The 19,091-nt window shown below is 44.3% G+C and overlaps 1 protein-coding gene across 2 annotated transcripts; it reads right to left on the bottom strand.

The window, feature by feature from the left end:
* Positions 1-1,711: 1,711 nt before the first annotated feature.
* On the bottom strand, positions 1,712-18,774 carry PRKAR1A (protein kinase cAMP-dependent type I regulatory subunit alpha). 2 transcript variants are annotated; one of them, XM_071573354.1, is made up of 12 exons: positions 18,684-18,774; positions 17,794-17,857; positions 15,809-15,987; positions 10,273-10,446; positions 9,590-9,681; positions 9,314-9,375; positions 8,755-8,801; positions 8,045-8,203; positions 7,553-7,613; positions 7,154-7,275; positions 6,502-6,583; positions 1,712-4,258 (listed from the first exon to the last, which is right to left on the bottom strand). In XM_071573354.1, the coding sequence occupies exons 3-12, from the start codon at positions 15,983-15,985 to the stop codon at positions 4,086-4,088; spliced, it is 1,149 nt and encodes a 382-aa protein (XP_071429455.1). In that variant the 5' UTR covers positions 15,986-15,987; positions 17,794-17,857; positions 18,684-18,774; the 3' UTR covers positions 1,712-4,085. The 2 variants fall into 2 exon arrangements, with proteins under 2 accessions (XP_071429455.1, XP_071429456.1); XM_071573355.1 differs by lacking the exon at positions 17,794-17,857.
* Between the last annotated feature and the right edge of the window lie 317 nt (positions 18,775-19,091).

Raw genomic sequence — 19,091 nt, 5'->3', positions numbered from 1 at the left:
GAAAGCAGTAGAGAACTTTGTTGATAATTTATCATCCTTTAGGGGGAAAAAAGCCAACAAAAAACCCACACCACAAGCAATTACTAGAAGCTCATTCTAAACTAACCTTTAAGTCAAACAAAACCCACCTCCAGCATTGCAGACCTTACAGAGAATCCTAAAACCACTGTACAAACACTGTCAGGCAGCAGTTAACAGGTTCCCAGGGGCTGCTGCACCTTCCACTGGCTCTTTTCTCATGGGCTGGAATTTTGCCCATCCTAAAGGGAACTGAGTGACAGCAACAGTAAGAGCCTGGATGATGCAAGGAAGGAACAAAGCTTGTTTGGCCACAGCTATCATTTTTCACAGGGAATTGTCCTGCTGCTTCATTCAGCTCCACAATGGTTTGGCAATACACCTGTGTCCAAACTGCAAGACCACAGGAGAGGCTGTAGCTGTGAGTGTGTCCCTACAGGTGCCCATGTGTATGTTTGAGGAAGTTTGGGGTGGTTCTCAGTGAAGAAATTCCTCCACTACTCCAAAGCCACAAAGGTCAGCCAAAAATGCCCAAATAAACTCATCAAAAACCACACAAACTCACCAAAACCCCCACTCCAGGCTCCTTTAGTCTCTCCCAATTCGTGGTTCAGCCACATCCTTCCATTTCCAGCTTTTCGTGTCCATCAGAATTCTCCACGTTGGGGACATCCAGACGTTTCAACTCTTGTGGACTAAGATGAAAATAAGAGGATTTAACTCGTCTCAGCATGTTCGGTGTGTTGGTTTTTCCAGTACAGGACAACGAATTCCCAAAGTTTTATCTCCCTCTACCGGTGACTTTCTGTGCTCTCACCACACGGGACGAACCTCAAATTAACTCACTGTTGCCATGGAATGGTGGTAACTGTTGGCTGCAGGAAGAAGGTGGCAACAGAAGATAAGGTTAAAAGTAGCATTATATAGTGTATATAGTTATAAGGCTGGAAGTGGAGGGTTTTTTTCACTTTTGGTCATAAAAGTTCTGGTTCCAGCCTGGTTTCTTCAGTCAAGAGGCAGAGTGAAGGAAAAAGTCACGGATATTGAAAGGGCTGGTACAATACCAAGGTTGCTTTCTTCTCATTTTTACTCTCCTTCACATGATAAATAAATTTTTAATATATCTTCAAAGTCAGCTGATCCAGTCAGGATCCACCTTGCCCTGAGCTGGATGTAAAACTCGTTCTTTCTGAGCTGCTTCAGGTCATCACTCTTCAAATTTTCCCCTACTTCAGAGTTTAAAATTTCCCTCTTCCACTTTGCACTGTCTGCCCACCAGGACTCCTTCATGATTAAATCCTGACGTGTCCAAACCCTTCATTAAGGGTTTGCATGGATGGGAGAGGCCAAGTTAGAGAAGCTTCTGAGTTCCAATAATCATGTCTGAGCTGGGAATTACCCACTTGAAGAGACCAAAGCAGCACAAGTGGCTGAGACACTCAAGTGGGACATGGACTTTCTCACTGCACAATCAGTCATGCCACAACTCCAGGGAAATTTTCCCAGGCTGGCACATGGAGCCCAAGCTCTCCACAGGCTCTGAGGGGAAGGTTCAAGACCTGAACTCAAACCCTGTGGAGTTAACACCAAACTAATCCATTAAGCTGCTTAGTTTCTACTGCCTCATTCATAACATCCTCTAAAGCCAAAGGAAAACACAACGCAGGGATGGGAATAAAATAAGAGAGATTGATTGCATTTAAGAATTTAAATCATTTTATTGCTTTACCTGCCATTAGGACAATCTATAACAAAAGGAATATAATATAATATATTAGCACATACAGTAAATCAGACTTATAGAGTCAGGTAACAATACAAAAATGGTCCTCTGGTTGACTATAGCTTCCTAGGGCAATAGACTTCATCAATTTGCTGAAGATAGACTAGCAAAAAATTACTTCTAAAGCCCTGAATGTTTGCTAAGGCAAAACTATGCCAATTGTGGTTTCCAACATATTGAAATTGCACACAAAGGTAAAGCTATAACTGTGTTTAATATTTAACTCAGACTTAGCTGATTTATCTTAAAATCTTGTAGGTAAAACTACAAAAGGGAGTAAACAGCAAGCTAAAAAGATGCAGTAGTGAAACTTGATTAGAAAGCCTTATATAAAAAAAATGTGCATTTTTTTGTGGAGCTCTAACTGGTTTACACAGTTTTTGGTGCTTTAATGTAACACAAAGAACACACAGGAAGAAAAAACCTGCAGAGTCAAAACTTAAGAAAAAAGATTTACCAAAAAAAAAAAAAAAGAGAGAAAAGAACCAAAAAAAGGTAGCATTTGCTTATTCCTTAAGGACTCTGGCAGAAATCCTCTACTCAACATCTCCTGAATAGAGAACTCACACCACAAGCATTTCAATCCCCTTCTTGGGATTTCAGGTTCAGAAATACTCTGAAACCTTTTGTAAAGGCTTGATACCTTCTGTATTACTCTGCATCAATGAGCAGACTCTTCCTGATTCTCTACATGCCTGGGAGGAGGTTGGATTTGAATCCCTTCAACCTCAGAAAGGAAGTGAAACGAGGGCTCCATCATTAAAGTAGTTGCACAACAAATGCCAAACTGCTTGCTGTCACTCCCAAATACAAACCTATGCTACTTTATATAAATTACAGTTTAAAGGAAACCTTAAAAATTGCCTACAGTTATTGAACCGTGGAATTCAGTAAAAACTTTTGGGAAGTCTTGATGCACAGAGTAATGGAACACAAAGCTGGGAAATACTGAAATACATTTAAGACTCCGCAACAGATTGAACTTGGAAAAAAAAAAAAGAGTGAGTATGGAATATGTGTGGTGGGAATTCCATAAGCAAGAAAAGAAATCCAAACACCTCTTGGATTTAAACTAGGTTTATAATGAACCATTTAAAAAATTATGAATCAACAGATTTAAAAACTTGAAACAACTGAGTGTTGCAGGACAATTAAAACTAAACATTTTAATTAAAAATTAAAATTTTCTGCCTCACAGTCTCTACCAAGAGCAATGGATCTCTACAGACCAGCCACCTGCAACTGATGCTGGCCAGAAATACTCAGCATTTCTTCCCCCTGGTAACAAAGGGTCACCTGAACTGATGATGATTATTTTTAAAGTCAACTGAGGATTAACAAACAAGTCACAGGGAAAATCAAATGTTTGCTTTCAACTTCTACACCAATCTAAGCACTCAAACTTCACTAACAGCTGGACAGCTGCACATTCTTACACCAATCTATGAACTAGAGACCAGTCAGGCATTGAATGTAACATTTGGTTCTTGCCACTTGGAACGGGAGGAGTTTTAAATGGCAAATCTATGGCTGAAGAAACAACAAGAGAAAAAGATCAGTTGCAGCAAGTCAGCAAAAGAATTAACAACTGCAGTAGTTCACCAGAACTATTAACCTTGAAAGCTTTTGATTTACACTTGACAAAAACAGAACTAAGCAGTCTTAAACCAGTGGACACAGGTACAATTATACTGGTAAATTCCAACTGTGGCTTTCTTAGCAGCTGATGCCTCACAATTGAACCCAGGATTACAGTACCCAGAAAATGAAAAAAAGAACCCACAAAACCCCAAGCCCCAGAAGCTCAATTACAAGGGCAGTTCTCATGTGAAAAGAAGTACAGCAGGTGATGACCACAGCCTTAAAACCTGTCCAACAATTTGAGAAACACCTTTAGAGGGATGTTTTTTTGCCCTCCCTTTGCTGTCACCTCCTTACTCTATGGCAATGGTGTGGTGCCAGGAGGTCTCTCCCTTGCTGCTCTGGCCTGAGTTGGACACTGGTGCACAGAAAGAAGCAACGTCTCCATAGAACTTCTGCTATTAATTTAATGGGACAGAGAGCACAGAAATAATATGCTCTAAATTAATGACAGTGTCATGATAAGCAGTTTATTTTTTTATTTTTTCCCCTTTTTTTTTCTTTTTTTCCTTTTTTATGGTTTGTGTTTGTTTTTTTTTTTAACCAGACAGGAAGCTGCAAATGCCAGTGGCAATGTGGCTCTGCACAAGGGAAATAAAGCAGTCTGCATTTGTGAAGCATGGCTTGGACAGGGAGGAAGGTTTCAGACAGACAGTGATACGAAACTGTTGTACTGCTGGATGTTCCTCTTGAGAATGTCCGAGCACGGGCCCAGGACACGCTCGAACCGGGGCCGGTCCAGCTTCACACATTTCAAGGGGCCACGAGCAACGACCGTGGCAGCACGAGGACGGTTCATCAGCAGAGCAATCTCACCTGGGACAGCACAAAATGGAGCAGAGTTACAAATCAGGAGGCAGAGAAATCACCCCGTTGTACATCACAGAATCAATTGGGTTGGAAAAGACCTCCGAGATCATCAAGTCCAACCCTTGGTCCAACTCCAGTCCCTTTACCAGATCATGGCACTCAGTGCCACGGCCAAGCTCAGCTGAAAAACCTCCAGGGATGGGGAATCCACCCCCTCTCTGGGCAGCCCATTCCAATGCCTGAGCACTCTCTCTGTGAAGAATTTTTTTCTGATCTCCAGCTTCAATTTCCCCTGGCAGAGCTTGAGCCCATCGTGCCCCCTTGTCCTATTGCTGAGTGCCTGGGAGAAGAGACCAACCCCCACCTGGCCACAACTTCCCTTCAGGGAGTTCCAGACAGTGCTGAGGTCACCTCTGAGCCTCCTCCTCTCCAGGCTGAACACCCCCAGCTCCCTCAGCCTCTCCCCACAGCACTTGTGCTCCAGTCCCTTCTCCAGCCTTGTTGCTCTTCTCTGGACCTGCTCCAGCCCCACAATATCAAACTGCATAGAAGGTAACTCAGGCTTTAACACTGCTCAGAACAAATGTCTATGTAGTTACACTGATGGCAACTGTTTAAAAAACTACTTGATTTTGTTATTAAAATCCCTATGTCCACATTCAAGACTCTCTGAAGAAAGCCTGAAGAATTTTAAACACTGGGTCTATTTGAGAAGAGGTCACATTTCAATTAACCATGTAAATTTCCCAGTCAACAAGTAGCTATTCTTCTAATAGGTAATGTATGTTACTGCTCAGTTCTGGTATTTCTAGGAAACTTAGGACAACACAACCATGGTATTGAAGTAAACAAACAAACAACAAAAGACTGATGCACCAGACAGAAGCCTTTGACCCACAGGTGGCCAAAACAAAGAAGATGACTTTGCCATGGGGCTGTGGAAGGTGAGCAACCTGAAGTTCCACTGGATTCCCATTTCCTAAGTTTGTACACACATGCCAAAAGCTTTGTTTCAAATGCCAAACAATGTATTTGGAAATGAGGTTTTCAACAATCCCCTCTTTCTGCTGGTGTAACAACCCCCAACATTCCCAGCAACAGAGGAAAGAAACCACAGCAGCAACTTTTGGGTTGGTTTGTTTGTATTTAAGCAGCTGAGCTGGTTCTCTTTGTGTTCATGACTGAGGCAGGAGCTCAGTGCTCCTTGGAAAATACATTTGCCTGCGTTATCAGAAGGGATGCTCAGAAGAAATGAGCTCACTGGCCTAAAAAAACAGGCTTGCAAAAGAACAAGGAGGTTCCAAGGGAGAGTTAAACCCCCAAGGGACAGGTCTGCAGCACTGGAACACGATGGTCAGGATATTGTTTAGTTTTAAGAGTGGGAAACTCAACAGAACACATCAAGGGAAATACTAGAAAATACTGAAATGTCATACACAGAAAGAAGTCTAGTCCTTGGTCCTGAGCTAAGCAGAGCTTTGGGCAGAGCCAGTGCACTTGAGCCCAGCCCACTTCAGGCCTTGCAACAGAGAATTTGCTGATTTTATCACCCACACAGCTGAAAACTTGGACAACCAAAGGTTTTAGCACGAGGGAAGAGTATTAAGGAGAGAGGAACTACCTTAAACATGAGAAAAAAGTGGGTTTTGAGAGAGAGAGGGAGAGGGCAGTATTTAACCATTAAATAGTAGGTTCTGACCTGGAGGAGAGAAGGCTGAGGAGGGAATCTGATTATTTTATTGCTGTCTTCAGCTACATAATGAGAGACTACAAAGACAAATCCACACAGCTCTCTGCACAGTGAAAGGCAGAGAGAAAGCAACAAGCTGCAGAACAGGAAATTCTTGTCAGGCATAAAGAAAAAAACTCTTCACAACAAGGCTGGTTAAACAGCAAAAGAAACTGCTCAGAGAGGTTGTGGGATCTCCACCCCTGGAGACACAAGGGACTCAACTGGACACAGCCCTGAGCACAATGATGCAATTTCAAACTCAGCTGGGCTCATGGCAGGGAGGTCAGACCAAATCACCACCAGTCTCTGCTACATAGAAGCACTTTGGATCAATCACATCCTGTGATATTTGTGCACACCTGAATGCCAAGAGACTCTGATACTCACCTGACACTGAGTGAAACCACAAGAGTCCAAAGCAGTAATTAAGCAAATCCATCTCATCTCTATCATCCACACAGCACAGGTAAGATGGTGACAGTGGTGATGTCACCACAGTTGCCACCATGTCACTCACCAAAGTAATCAGAAGGTCCCAGTCTGCCCACTTCCACAAATTCCTCATTTTCTGACCGACGCTGTAGCACTGCAGCTGTGCCCTTCAAGAAATCACAGCAGTTACACAACTGGCATTGCCAGCACCACTCACACCCCTGAATTCCACACAGAAACAGCTCCTTCACAGAAAGAACTGTTGTGATGCCTCAGTTAAAAACCACTTCATAGTCCTTGCACAGTTCACCTGACTGCCCTATAAAGGCAGCTGCTCCTCCCTCCTCTCCAAGCATAAAATGTCTTGGATGTTTACATATCCACAGCACTAATTTCTTCCTGGTTTTATTCATAATAGTAAGAATATTATAGTATGACCAGCAAAAAATCCAAAATGGTACCTCTGGCAAGATGTTACTGGCTATCTAGAACAGGTCTCTACTACTCTGAAAAATTAAAACTGGTTTCAGCCAGAAACTTGTTACTTTTTCTCCTGGAAGTACTATTTGTAAAAATAGCAAAACTAAATATAAGTTTTGTTGTCCAGCAAAAGAGATTTCTTTAGGAATTCTCTGTAACCACATTCTTATGTTTCGTTCTTCTCCAGGTGTTTGTTTAGGAACAGAACAAAACCCCAAAAAATCAAGTTCTGAGCTTTTAATTTTGACCTTACTTACCTCCAAAATAATGAAGAACTCATCTCCTGGCTCTCCCTGGACCACAATCTTTTGCCCATCCTCAAACTGTACCGGTTCCAAAGCATCAGCTACAGTGAGACGCTCCCACTTGTCCAGAGATTCTACAGAGTTAATAGTTCATTAACAGAGTGTCTTCTCAAGCCACAAATTACACTTTTTGCTCTGTATTTATACAGAGGTCAATGTATTTCTGGCTACATTTGTGCATCAGATATCAAGACCTGAATTACAGTTATTTTGGCTTGATTCAGAAAGGCAATACAAGGTTTGCAGCCACTTGAATTACCACAACAACATGTAACCATCATAATGTTGGGCAACAGCCCCATTACAATATGGCAATTTTTTCCACTTCAGAACAAAAATCTTCTCACTTACCCAATATAGATACTTTACTAAGGAATTTCTCATACATATTTCTCTTTCTCAAAGTATTTCCCTACAAAAAAAAAAGAAAAAACAAGTACACCAAGTAAGTTTTCTTTCTACATCAAATAAAACTCAAGACAAAAATAAATTTAACCAGACATAATGCATCTCATCTCACAGACCCCAAACCCACAAGATTAAGTGTTTTGAAATTGAGTTATTTCAGTAATATTTCAGTTGAGCAACATTCATGAAGTACTCAGCATTTATTGCAGCCTTATTACACCCTCAGTTCATACTGCATTGGTACTGTGTTGTTCTCTAGTGCCAGATTCTCCCTTGCCCTGTGCCTGAGAGATGCACGTTGAGTAATCAGCTTTCTGATTACAAAAGAGATTTGGAATAAATAATTCCAGCAAAGGACAGGCACAGGCAGAAGGTCAAATGACCAGCATAAGTAAACCCAAAAAGCATAAATTCCAGGTTCTGAAGAGTACTTGCCATCAGGATCCTCCTGTAGCTGTCTCTGTCAATGCCCCACAACTTCACGTTCGTCTTGGCTTTGACGGTCGCAGCTCGGGGGGTTCCATAAATGAGGGCGAGTTCCCCAAAGCTCCCACCCTCACCAACGTTGGTGGCCCACTCACTGTTCACATAAACCTGCAAGGCAGAGCATCCTGGTGGTCACAGACACCTCAAGTCCCTGCTGCTCCCTGCTTACAGGACAGGGAAGTTCTCCTCTCTGTAGACTTGACTGTTTCAGGGTTTCATCAGCACTTCCAACCCCAGCACGATTTTTACTTTCATTGACAAAGGGATTCTCTTTACATCACATACAGACTCTGCAAGTGTAAACTCCCAAGACCCTTTGATAGGAAATAAAATCTCAACAAGGTCTCTTGTCAGAAAGAGCCATGAATTAACTGGACTGGAAAATAAAAAGCCTGTCCCACACCTCAACCACACTCCACCCTGCACTTGTAAAACCTTTGGATTGTGTTGCTGCCCAAATCATTCATTTTCAAACCCAACCCAACTCACAGTCTGTGCAGCCAGACTGAGCCATTAAGGAGCAAAATAAGGTTCTACACATAAGGACTTAATATGAGAAAAGCTGCTAAAGGGAGTGACTGCAGAAGAGGCCTGCAAATATCACAGTACTCTTCTGCCAGGAATGAGCATATCATTAATAAACTACCAATAATGCTTACATCCATTTCTCCTTGATCAACAACATAGAAGTTATCACCTTCATCACCTAAAGAAGACAGAAAATTGAATATACATTAAAAGGAGCAAATCTTACAAACATTCACATTTCACAGAACTGGCATCTCTGACAACTTTGATGTTTAGACTCCAATAAGGTTGACAAAGTTTTGCACAGCTAAATTTCACAGTAATTCCACATTAGGGTGAAATTCCACACTTTGCTGCTTTCCCTCATCTCAGCCCTGTGAAAGGGACATCTGCTGGTATCCAGCAGATCAGCAGCAGTTGCAGGAGTCCTTGGATCCATAAACTGACAGAACATGTTCTACAGAGTCATCAAATGATACTCTCAACAGATAATACATGCAATGAAACCACATCTTCCTATACTTGCTGCACTCCTCACTTCAGTATGAGCTGTGCTTCAGGGAACACAAGAACAAAGGGCCACTGCAGTCAGTTTTTTATATTAAACAAACCCCAAAAACTAACAGTAGCACCAGGCCAGTGTCTGCCCCCATTCTCAAATTCTCCCCCAGTGCAAACACTGGCACTTGCCTTGCTGTATGACAGTCTCTCCTGCGATGTAAGTGACAGGGAACATGGCATCAAAGATGTCACTGAAGAAGAGAACACCAAAATTAGACAAAAGCCTGGACAACTCCTCAAATGCATTTCATACACCTGTACCCCCAACCCACCAAAACTGCTCCTGCAGCCTGTGTATGGTTACAATGACTCCTGAAAAGAGCCTGTGCACCTCTGGACATTGGGATACACTCACTCTGAAGTTTGCCCTTCCAGAAGCTTTAACACTACACAGATTTCTCTCACCTTCTTTCGTTATCATCGAGATGGGTGAACAGCACATTCTTCTCAATAGCTTTTGCCAAAGCAGCCATAGTCTTATAATCTTTTGGAATAACCTAGGACATAATCAGAAAAAGCAACTGATTAATTTTTTCATGACAAGTTTGTGTATTTCACAAGGTAAGTAAATGATTTCAATTGCTACAAAACACTGGCTGAGTTTTTCCAGTTTGTTTCAAGCACTATAAACCCAAACATAGCCAATGTTTACAGACAGTTTGAACACAAGGGAAATAGAATCTTGTTTTATGTTATGCATCTGTAAAAGATCCTTTGATGCTCAGTTTAGAAATTTTTTGCAAAAGGACAAGTATCAGTTCAACCTGTGTTTTTCTGTGAATAGCAGCAAGTCTGCTGTGCCATTAGGCCAAATTTAATGTTGGAGCTGTCAAAGCACTTGGTTTATATATAATATGTATACATATGTACATCTAAATAAATATACATTACTTCAAAGGGAACAGGTCTAATGCAGAAATGGTTTAACTGCATGACAGCTTTTTCCATCCACCAATTAAACAGCCTTAAATTAAACACAGGTCTGCTTTTTATTTATGTACTTATTTCAAACCCTGGGTAGAAGGTGGGTTTAGATAATCTCTTGGACTGCAGGTGGAATTTTCAGCAATGTTTAAAAGTCAGAGCACCTTTCTAACATAAGATGCAGCATCCTCTTCTGTGTAGACTTCTGCACTGATGGCCCCACGTCTTGATCGGTATTTAACCACAGGGTTCAGAGGAGGAGGAGGAGAGATCTCATCCTCCCGGGAGTCTGAGCGAGAACCCGACTTCAGTTGATTCAACAACTGTTTTGTTTCCTCCTAAACAGGAAGGGAGACATGTTTGTGTCACATAACCCAGCAAAGGAAAAAAAAAAAGCAGTGGTGTATCGTGTTCCAGTTTCGCCTGCCAGCCCAGGGGAGCTTCCTGTGTGCTGTTATTCCCACATTAAGGCAAACAGGACACAGCAGCATCCAAGATCAAAGGCCTTTAAATGGTAGATATGACTCTCATTCCTCACAGTCATATCACAATGGTGTTTCTTTTAGTAACTTATATTTAATTTATTGAACTATTAGTGTAAACAAGCTGATTCTACAAGTTGATTCAAGTTGATTCTGGAGACACCTCCCCAGTTGCAAACCCCACAGTTCCTCCTTCAGCTGAGAGCTGTTAAAGCCTTTTAGGATTTGAAAGACACAGGAGCAATTCCTGAGAAATCCATGTTACATGAGAAGCATTTGAAACAGGTCAAGTCATGGACCAACTTGATACTCATTAACCAACACTTATTTTAGGAAAAAGAAACATGACCATCACTTAGAAAAGAGCTGGAGGAAGGATCATGGAAGCCAAAGCAGGATTTTTTTTTTATGCAAACCACAGATTTGTCAACTTTCCACAATATTGTATCCACAACATTCCCTCCATCACCTGCTGTGCTGTAGTTACACCGTACAGGACCAGGGTATTTACAACAAAACAAAGTCTACCTTAACACACAGAAATTTGATTCCTCAGAAGATTCACCTTAATTAAAATCAGATTAAAAACAAAGCAGCCAACCCTGGAGTCAGAGCATTTGCATCATAACAGCTCAAATGACACTCCCAGCATTAGGAAACAGCATTTTGGGACATTCTGTAAAAGAACAAGGAGTGTTCTGTTCTCCAAGAGCTGCAGCCCTTGTAAAAGCTGGGTTTGTCCCAGTGTCCTTGATCCCAGCTGGGCAGAGCTGCCTGTCTGGCTCCGGAGGTGCAGGGAGGCCATGGATAACATGGATAACAACAACACCACTCCGAGCAAAGGGCCAGCAGAAAACCACTCCCGGAGTTTACATTCCACCTCTCCCAGAGCCAGGCAGCAAATGCTGCTCCCAGGACTCACATTTCACTTCCTGCTCCCTGCCCATTGATAAAATGGTGCTACATTTCACCTCGGTGGGAGCAAAAGGTATTTTAGAGGTTGTTTCTGCCCTCTGGTTTTAGAGGAACAAGTCTCAACAGAGATGAAATTAAAAATAGCCTGAGCAGCAATAAGTGTTTGGTTTAAAGTGCCTCTCAGAGTGGGCAACACCATCAACCACAGAAACTGTTTGTTCACATACATAAAAAATGACACTTTTTACATAAGTGAACACCAGCTGCTCTATTTCTTTCAGTATCACATAAAATATTAATTATTGTGATCAGAGATTGAAGCACTTCAGCAGCATTTAGCTGGGTGTCCAAACACTGTTAGAGGGACTCACAAGGCCCCCACTCAGGGACAAGGAAACTGCACTGACAGAAAAAATACAACTGGTAACTTCTGCCTGATACAAAATTTAGATGAACACACTTCTTTTAGTATAGCATGGTAGGGCATGGACACAGAAACAAGCTACAGGTGGGTAAGAATGTATTAATTTAAAATATACCTGCTATTCTAAGTAGTCTATAAGCACACTCACCAAGAGGAAGATTCTCCCTGAATGAGACAAATCACAGAACTCTGGAATAAGACTAAAAAAGAACTCCAAGATCATCATGTCAATTAAACCATAAATCTCCAAATATTCTCATTACACATTGCAAGACAACCCTTTGCCATGGAGTGATATCCTAAATTCTTATTTTTTCACCTTTTTAAAATACACCTTTTATAGTTTCTGATACTAAAAGACATTTACTGTACTACCAGATCAGAACAGCCCAGTGTTGATCCTGGTCTTTCAGTTGATCAAGCAGTCCAAAGTTTTCAGTGTCAAGTTATCACTAAATGTAAATTTTATTTTTCCTGACAAATAACAAATAGCTACTAAGCCCATTTAAACATGTAAATGTGTATATTCTTCTAAACTACCATGTTTTGCAAAAGAAACACTTGGGAAAACGGGAATATGCTCAGATGTGTATGGGGAGGCAGGGGAGGTGGTGGGGAACAGGCACAGAGACTCCCTGTCAGTCACACTTCCTAATTCCAGCTTTCCATAAAGCCCAATATGCACAAAACTTCCCCTGTACTCTGTGCTGGTGAGGCCACACCTTGAGTGTTGTGTTCAGTTCTGGGGCCCTCAGTTCAGGAAAGAGATTGAGGGGCTGGAGCGGGGCCAGAGAAGAGCAACGAGGCTGGAGAAGGGACTGGATGTGGCACTGAGTGTCCTCTGAAACACCTCCAGGGACAGAGAATCCACCAGGTCTTGATCCAACCCTACTGGGATCACCAGCCCAGGGCACAGAGTGCCAGAGTGATCACAGTGGGGTTGGATCAAGGGTTGGACTTGGTGATCTCAGAGGTCTCTTCCAACCCAACTGAGAAGAGCAACAAGGCTGGAGAAGGGACTGGAGCACAAGTGCTGTGGGGAGAGGCTGAGGGAGCTGGGGGTGTTCAGCCTGGAGAAGAGGAGGCTCAGAGGTGACCTCAGCACTGTCTGGAACTCCCTGAAGGGAAGTTCTGGCCAGGTGGGGGTTGGTCTCTTCTCCCAGGCACTCAGCAATAGGACAAGGGGGGCTCAAGCTCTGCCAGGGGAAATTGAAGTTGGAGAGCAGAAAAAATTCTTTGCAGAGAGAGTGCTCAGGCATTGGAATGGGCTGCCCAGAGAGGGGTGGATTCAACATCCCTGGAGGTTTTTAACCTGAGCTTGGCTGTGGCACTGAGTGCCATGGTCTGGTAAAGGGACTGGAGTTGGACCAAGGGTTGGACCACGGGTTGATGATCTTGGAGGTCTTTTCCAACCCAATCCATTCTATGATTCTGTGATTCTATTGAATGTACTACACACAATATTTCAAACATGCACTTATTCCAGAGGACAAGCATGTCCAATATCCAGGATTCATCTGGCAGGCTGTAATATTGATTCCTACATTAAATTTCCATAGCTCAAGCTACACTCCACAGCCCAGCCCAGCACTGGGAGCTGTTACAGCTTTTAGCATGTATTGGAATTACCAGGCATGTCTGCACAGCAAAAGGAACACAGGCCTTAGTACACCAAAAGAGACAGAACAAAACCATCATACAATCAATGTGTAGTAACCAGATTCATGGCTTTCATAACCCAGAAGAGGATATTTGAATTCCTACAGTAGCTGTAACAGTCTCGGAGGCAGCAATTTGAATGTTTCTGAACAGAAATTCTAAAGAGTGTTTAAATGTCTGCAACGTATTTTAATAACATGCCAGTGAATCAGCTCTGTTTGTGTGCAGTGGGAGAGATGACTTGTCAGGAGAACAGAGAGAAAATAGCAGCTTCACTTCAGTTTTCAGTGGTGTTCCCTCAAAAGTCAATCTTAGAAAAATAGACTGGATGGAACTGAGGTGGAGATACAGTTAAACAGCTGAATAGACTTAAAAAGTACATTGAAAAGTTGCTCTGCTTTAATAAAGATGTGACAGATGACTTTTGGAAGGTAAAGCACATTCAGTTTCAAGGATTTTTGCTCTACCAGAGCTAATTACTGGGTTGGAGTTGGTTAATGGCAGTCCTGAGCATTTGTGCTTTCCAGACACGGATGTCAGGGAGTTGGAGGCAGCACAGGATGTTCAGTTCCGTTCCTTGACAGCTGGGAAGGTGCAGCATCACCTGGGGAATCTCACACCAACCCATCAGGCTGGGGGGGAAACCACCCAGAGAAAGCTGCAGCAATTTTGAAACTCCAAAAGGCAAGAAAAATGCTACAGTTTCACCTGTAGCTACAGCTGCACTGGTGGGTGGTACAGCCCATGATAAAAGACCCTGACCAAAATTGTAAGAGGGATTTCAGGGTAAAAAACATGACCCAGCCAGTTTTATTTTCAGCTTCCTTGTAGGCTGAGGGAGTACACAGCCAGTCAATGTGCACCAGAATAACATCATCAACTTGCTCAATTCCAGCATACATGTCATTAAATTCAGAGCTGGGCTTGTTGTCTCACTAAAATTAAGTCTCCTTGTTGACCATAAATCCACTGCATTTTAAATCTCCATATATGAATTGGTTTGCAATTTATTCTAAGCATAATAATGCAGTTTGCTTTGTAAAATTTTGTATATCAATACCTGTGGTGATGTGTTACAATTCACAACCTGTCAGCACTTCCAAACTCCAGAACCTCAGGTGAGGAAGGAGCACAGTAACAGGCAGGGACAATGGAATTTTAGGGACTTGATGATAAACTGAGGCAACTACACACATACATAAAAAGCAGCTTTTGTTCATTTCATAAGCAAAATATTCCTGAAATACACTGTCAGTTACAGAAGGTTAATTTGCATCTTTTGCTGATTTTGAAAACTTCCATTAATACACAATTTCCACTACTCATATTTATGAATTCTAATGTTAATTCTATTTACACCTGCAATTAGCACCCAGCTAGAATAAAGGAAAATAAGAAAAAGGTGTAACTCCCATATACAGCACGTACTGAAAGCAGCACCTGCAAACAAGAGCTGTACAAGGTCACAGCTCCATTATCTACCAAGTCCACATTCTGAGTGCAGCCACTGTGCCCAACCTTTAAACTTCCCATTTCCACTGCAGCTTCTTTTCCCTGCCTGCTCGGATATCAACATCCAAAATTAACACATCAAAAGGACCAGAAGTAACTGTTTCAACTGTGAATGGGTTCCATTCCCAAGATCCCAGAACGCTTCCAACAACAACAACAAAACCACCAAACACACCCCAGGACAAACTCAAGAGGAACAACAAAGCAGAACTGAACTCCCAAGAGAAGGCAGGAACAGGCTTGCTCCTCCTGAGATCTGGAATGCAAATACTTCCATTTGACTTCAGCTAGGCCTGGATAATTCCACTGGCATTTCTGTGCTCTACTCCAACTATAGGAAACCAGTTGTCTCAATGTAAAAAGCCAAACAACATCAGAATGTCCATCCAAGGTCACACTCTGCAGTCATCCAGCCACAAACACACTCGTGCACGCTGACCATCAGCTTCCATGAGTAAGCAGTGCACTGGGATTACATCTGCATCCCAGCTGGATGAGTCTCCCTCTCAGCTTATGCTCTGTCCTACATGCTTCAGTATGACAGAGGTGCATAAACTACTGGAAAACACAATTTGTTTTCCAAAAGCACCATTTCCAATAACGGCCAACACAGACCCCAGTCCAATCTGCAGCTCAGCCCCTAAATCACAGAAATAAATTTAAATTCACGTTGTTCCACTCTCCTTCCCTCCCATTCTGCATTTTTACCTTCTCCAACCTTTCAAAGTACTCTCTGATGAATCCCATGGGCCTTTCAGGTCTCACTGTGCATAACTGTACAATGCAATCCTTGAGGAGCTGCTGGATGTTGTGTTTTTGGATGTAGAGCTCACACTCCCGAAGGCTGCGCTCCTCGTCGGCGCTGCTGCTGCTGGAAGCTGCCATTGCTGAAGGGAACAGAGAGGAGGTTAAACAACCAATGGAAACAAAGATGCTGCTGCCTGAAACAAAGTTAGTCTGCATTATCTTACTGATATCACAGCATAAAACCACCTTTACCTGACAGAGCAGTAACTAAGCTGAACAGTGAAAGAAAAGGCTGTGAACTTATTTAACACCTGGAAAGAAATCAGAAATATTGGGGGTTCTACAGCCACAAGCACAGAACGAAAAGCATTTGGTTGAGCTGAAAAAACCTTCAGCAGCTCAAGCCCTGTGAGCACTCCAAGTCAGGGAAGATTCCACCTAAACTTTCTGCTGCTTAATCTGAGTGTTGTGTAGAACTGGAGGCTCAGGGAGCTGCGTGGTCTGTGTGGGGTCAGGAGAGAGGGGGGTGGGAGCTGGAAATCTGAGAGGCCAGAATGGCAAGAATTCGGAAGTGAAACACACTCAGGTTGAAGCCAAAGCCAGTTCTCCAAATGTCAAGGCAGAGCCTTCTAACGGAAGTTATGGAATTAGAAGCATCACTCCTAAAAACCTCCTCTCCAGTTTAAACTGCCCCCCACTTTGTAATTTATTCCAGGGATATGCTGCAATCCCAAAAATACCTCTCCAGCTGTAAATAACGAAGATCACAGCTTCAAACACATCTGTGACAATGCCACGTTCTCAAAAGCCTTTACAGAGGCAGGTGTAAAACTTTCCAAAATGTTCTTAGGCAGGTTTTCCCCCCTCTCAGGTTTGTGTTGGGTTTGCACAGCCAGGCTTTGGGATTGGGGGTTTCTGTGAGAAGCTGCTGGGTGCTTGTCCCATGGAGCCAATGCCTGACAGCTCAAACTGCCACTGGCAGAGGCTGAGCCCACCAGGGATCACCTCAGAGCCTTTGGGATAATGTGTTTAAGCAGAGGGAAGAAGAAAGGGAACTTCAGCTGGAGAAAGGAGTGAGAATATGTAAGAGAAACAGCCCTGCAGATCCCAAGGTCAGTGCAGGAGGTGCCACCTGGAGCAGGGATTTCTCTGCAGCCCGTGGTGAGGGAACTGTGCCCTGCAGTCCATGGGGGAGCAGAAACCCACCCACGGGGTCCACAGGGAACAGAGATCCACCTGCAGCCCATGGAGAAGTCCCAGACCAAAGCACAGGGATGCCCAAAGGATGCTGTGACCCCAGGAAGCTTGTGCTGGAGTGGTTTGCTGGCAGGACTTGTGCCCATGGGATGGGAAACCCCATTGGAGCAATTCCTGGAGAGCTGCAGCCTGTGGGAAGGACTCATGTTGGAGAGGTCCATGGAGAACTGAGTCCCACGGGAGGGACCCCTTGCTGAAGAAGGGGAAGGTGTGAAGAGCCCTCTCCTGAGGAGGATGGAGCAGCAGAGACCATGTGTGTGAATTGACTGTAACTCCCATCCTCTGGAGGGGAGGAGGTAGAAAAAATCAGGATTAAAGTTAAGGCTGGGAAGGAGGGAGTGGGGCTGGAAGGTGTTTTAAAGATTTGGTTTTATTTCTCATTATCCTACTCCAATTTGATTGATTTATCACCAATTTCTCCAAGTCAAGGATGTTTTGCCTGTGATGGCAATTGGTGACTGATTTCTCCCTTCTTGCAATCCATGAGCCTTTCCTTGTGTTTTCCTTCCCTTGTTCAGCCCAGACAACCAACCACAGCGTTATAAAACCATTTTTAAATATATTTTTACATACACATATATACATACACACACATTTCATGACTTTTTTTCATAAGGAAATTAACACTCTGAGAGTTAAACAGGAAAAAGCTTCTCAGGGCTTTTTTGATGAAATATAAAGAAAGTTACCTGGTACAAGGACTGTGGCAACAGCTTATTAATATGCAGTAAGATATGTTGATCCCAGGATCAGCTTTTGAAAGGGAAAAAACGCATTCAGTCAAAATAACTTTGAGAAAATGACAAGTCACTGAAGTCACATCACGGGTTTTATCCTGCTGAGGCAGCAGGAGAGAAACTCCGGGCACAGAAACAACTCAACACTGAGCCCCTCCGGATTGTGCTGCTGGAGATTACAGAGTGATCACGGAATTGCCAACACTTGGGGCAGGTTTCACTCCTGTCACCTTAATCCCCGCTCAAACACACACACACGTGTACGATGCACTGCACAAACACCAAGCGTGGCCTTCACACGGGCCGAGAAAGAGCCTAAAACTCCTCCAGTTACTCCTTTTGTTCCACACGGTGAAGGTCAGCGCTAATTCACAGCCCGGGAGAGCTCCGGGACCGCCTGCGAATCATCACACTCCGCGGGCACACACGGGAAGGGCAACACCGGCGCAGAAAATAAAATGACACACACACAGAAATTTGCACTACGAGGCGTTATTTTCCTGCTTATTCCCAAAGCTTTCCTGAGCCCCCCCAGGGCGCAGCTGCCCAGCCCTGCCCTGCCCAACCCGGCCTGGCCCAGCCCAGCCCGTTTTAGCCCCGGAGCCCTCGGGAAAGCCCCGACACGGCTCCCCCAGGGCGGAGGAACCCAGACCGGCGTGGGCACACCCGGCCGAGCACCCCCCACAGCCCCGCGGTGGCCGCTCGGCCGCGGGGCCGCCAAGGCGTCGCTGCCCCCGCACAGACCCCGGGCCGCTCCCGCCCCACCCCACCCCAACGCCGCAGCCCCGCTCTCCGCGCCCGGGGCAGCCCCTCAGCCAGGCCCCGACCCCGCCGGGTCTCACCTGCGGCGGCTCCGCGGGGCCCAGCCCGGCCCGGCCCGGCCTCGCTGCAGCCGCGGCACCGGAAACCCACCGGCCGCACGGGCCCCGCCCGCGTGACGTCAATGCGCCTCGCTCTCGCCCTGGGCCCGTCGCCGCGGTAACCTTAAAGGGGCGACGGCAGTGAGAGGAACGGGAAGGGTAGCGGGGAAAGGGAAGGGTGGCAAGGCCGCTTTAAGGCGAGCGGGGATGGAGGGGAGCGGTGGGGAGGGCTGTGATGGATGGGATGGGATGGGATGGGATGGGATGGGATGGGATGGGATGGGATGGGATGGGATGGGATGGGATGGGATGGGAGAGCAGGAATGATTGAGGGGAGCAGGGATGGGGTGGGATGGGATAGGATGGGAAGGGATGGGAAGGGAAGGGGTG

This window comes from Pithys albifrons, chromosome 19 (genome assembly GCF_047495875.1).
Source record: "Pithys albifrons albifrons isolate INPA30051 chromosome 19, PitAlb_v1, whole genome shotgun sequence".
Classification (NCBI taxonomy): Eukaryota; Metazoa; Chordata; class Aves; order Passeriformes; family Thamnophilidae; genus Pithys; species Pithys albifrons.
This window is presented reverse-complemented; position numbering and strand designations above follow the sequence as displayed.

Coding starts and splice junctions, on each gene's coding strand:
- PRKAR1A (XM_071573354.1), bottom strand. CDS start 15,985: ATGGCAGCTTCCAGCAGCAGCAGCGCCGACGAGGAGCGCAGCCTTCGG. Junction 10,447..15,808: donor ACTTTGAAAGGTTGGAGAAG/GTAAAAATGCAG, acceptor CTTCCTGTTTAG/GAGGAAACAAAACAGTTGTT. Junction 9,682..10,272: donor CTGCATCTTATGTTAGAAAG/GTGCTCTGACTT, acceptor ATTATGTCCTAG/GTTATTCCAAAAGATTATAA.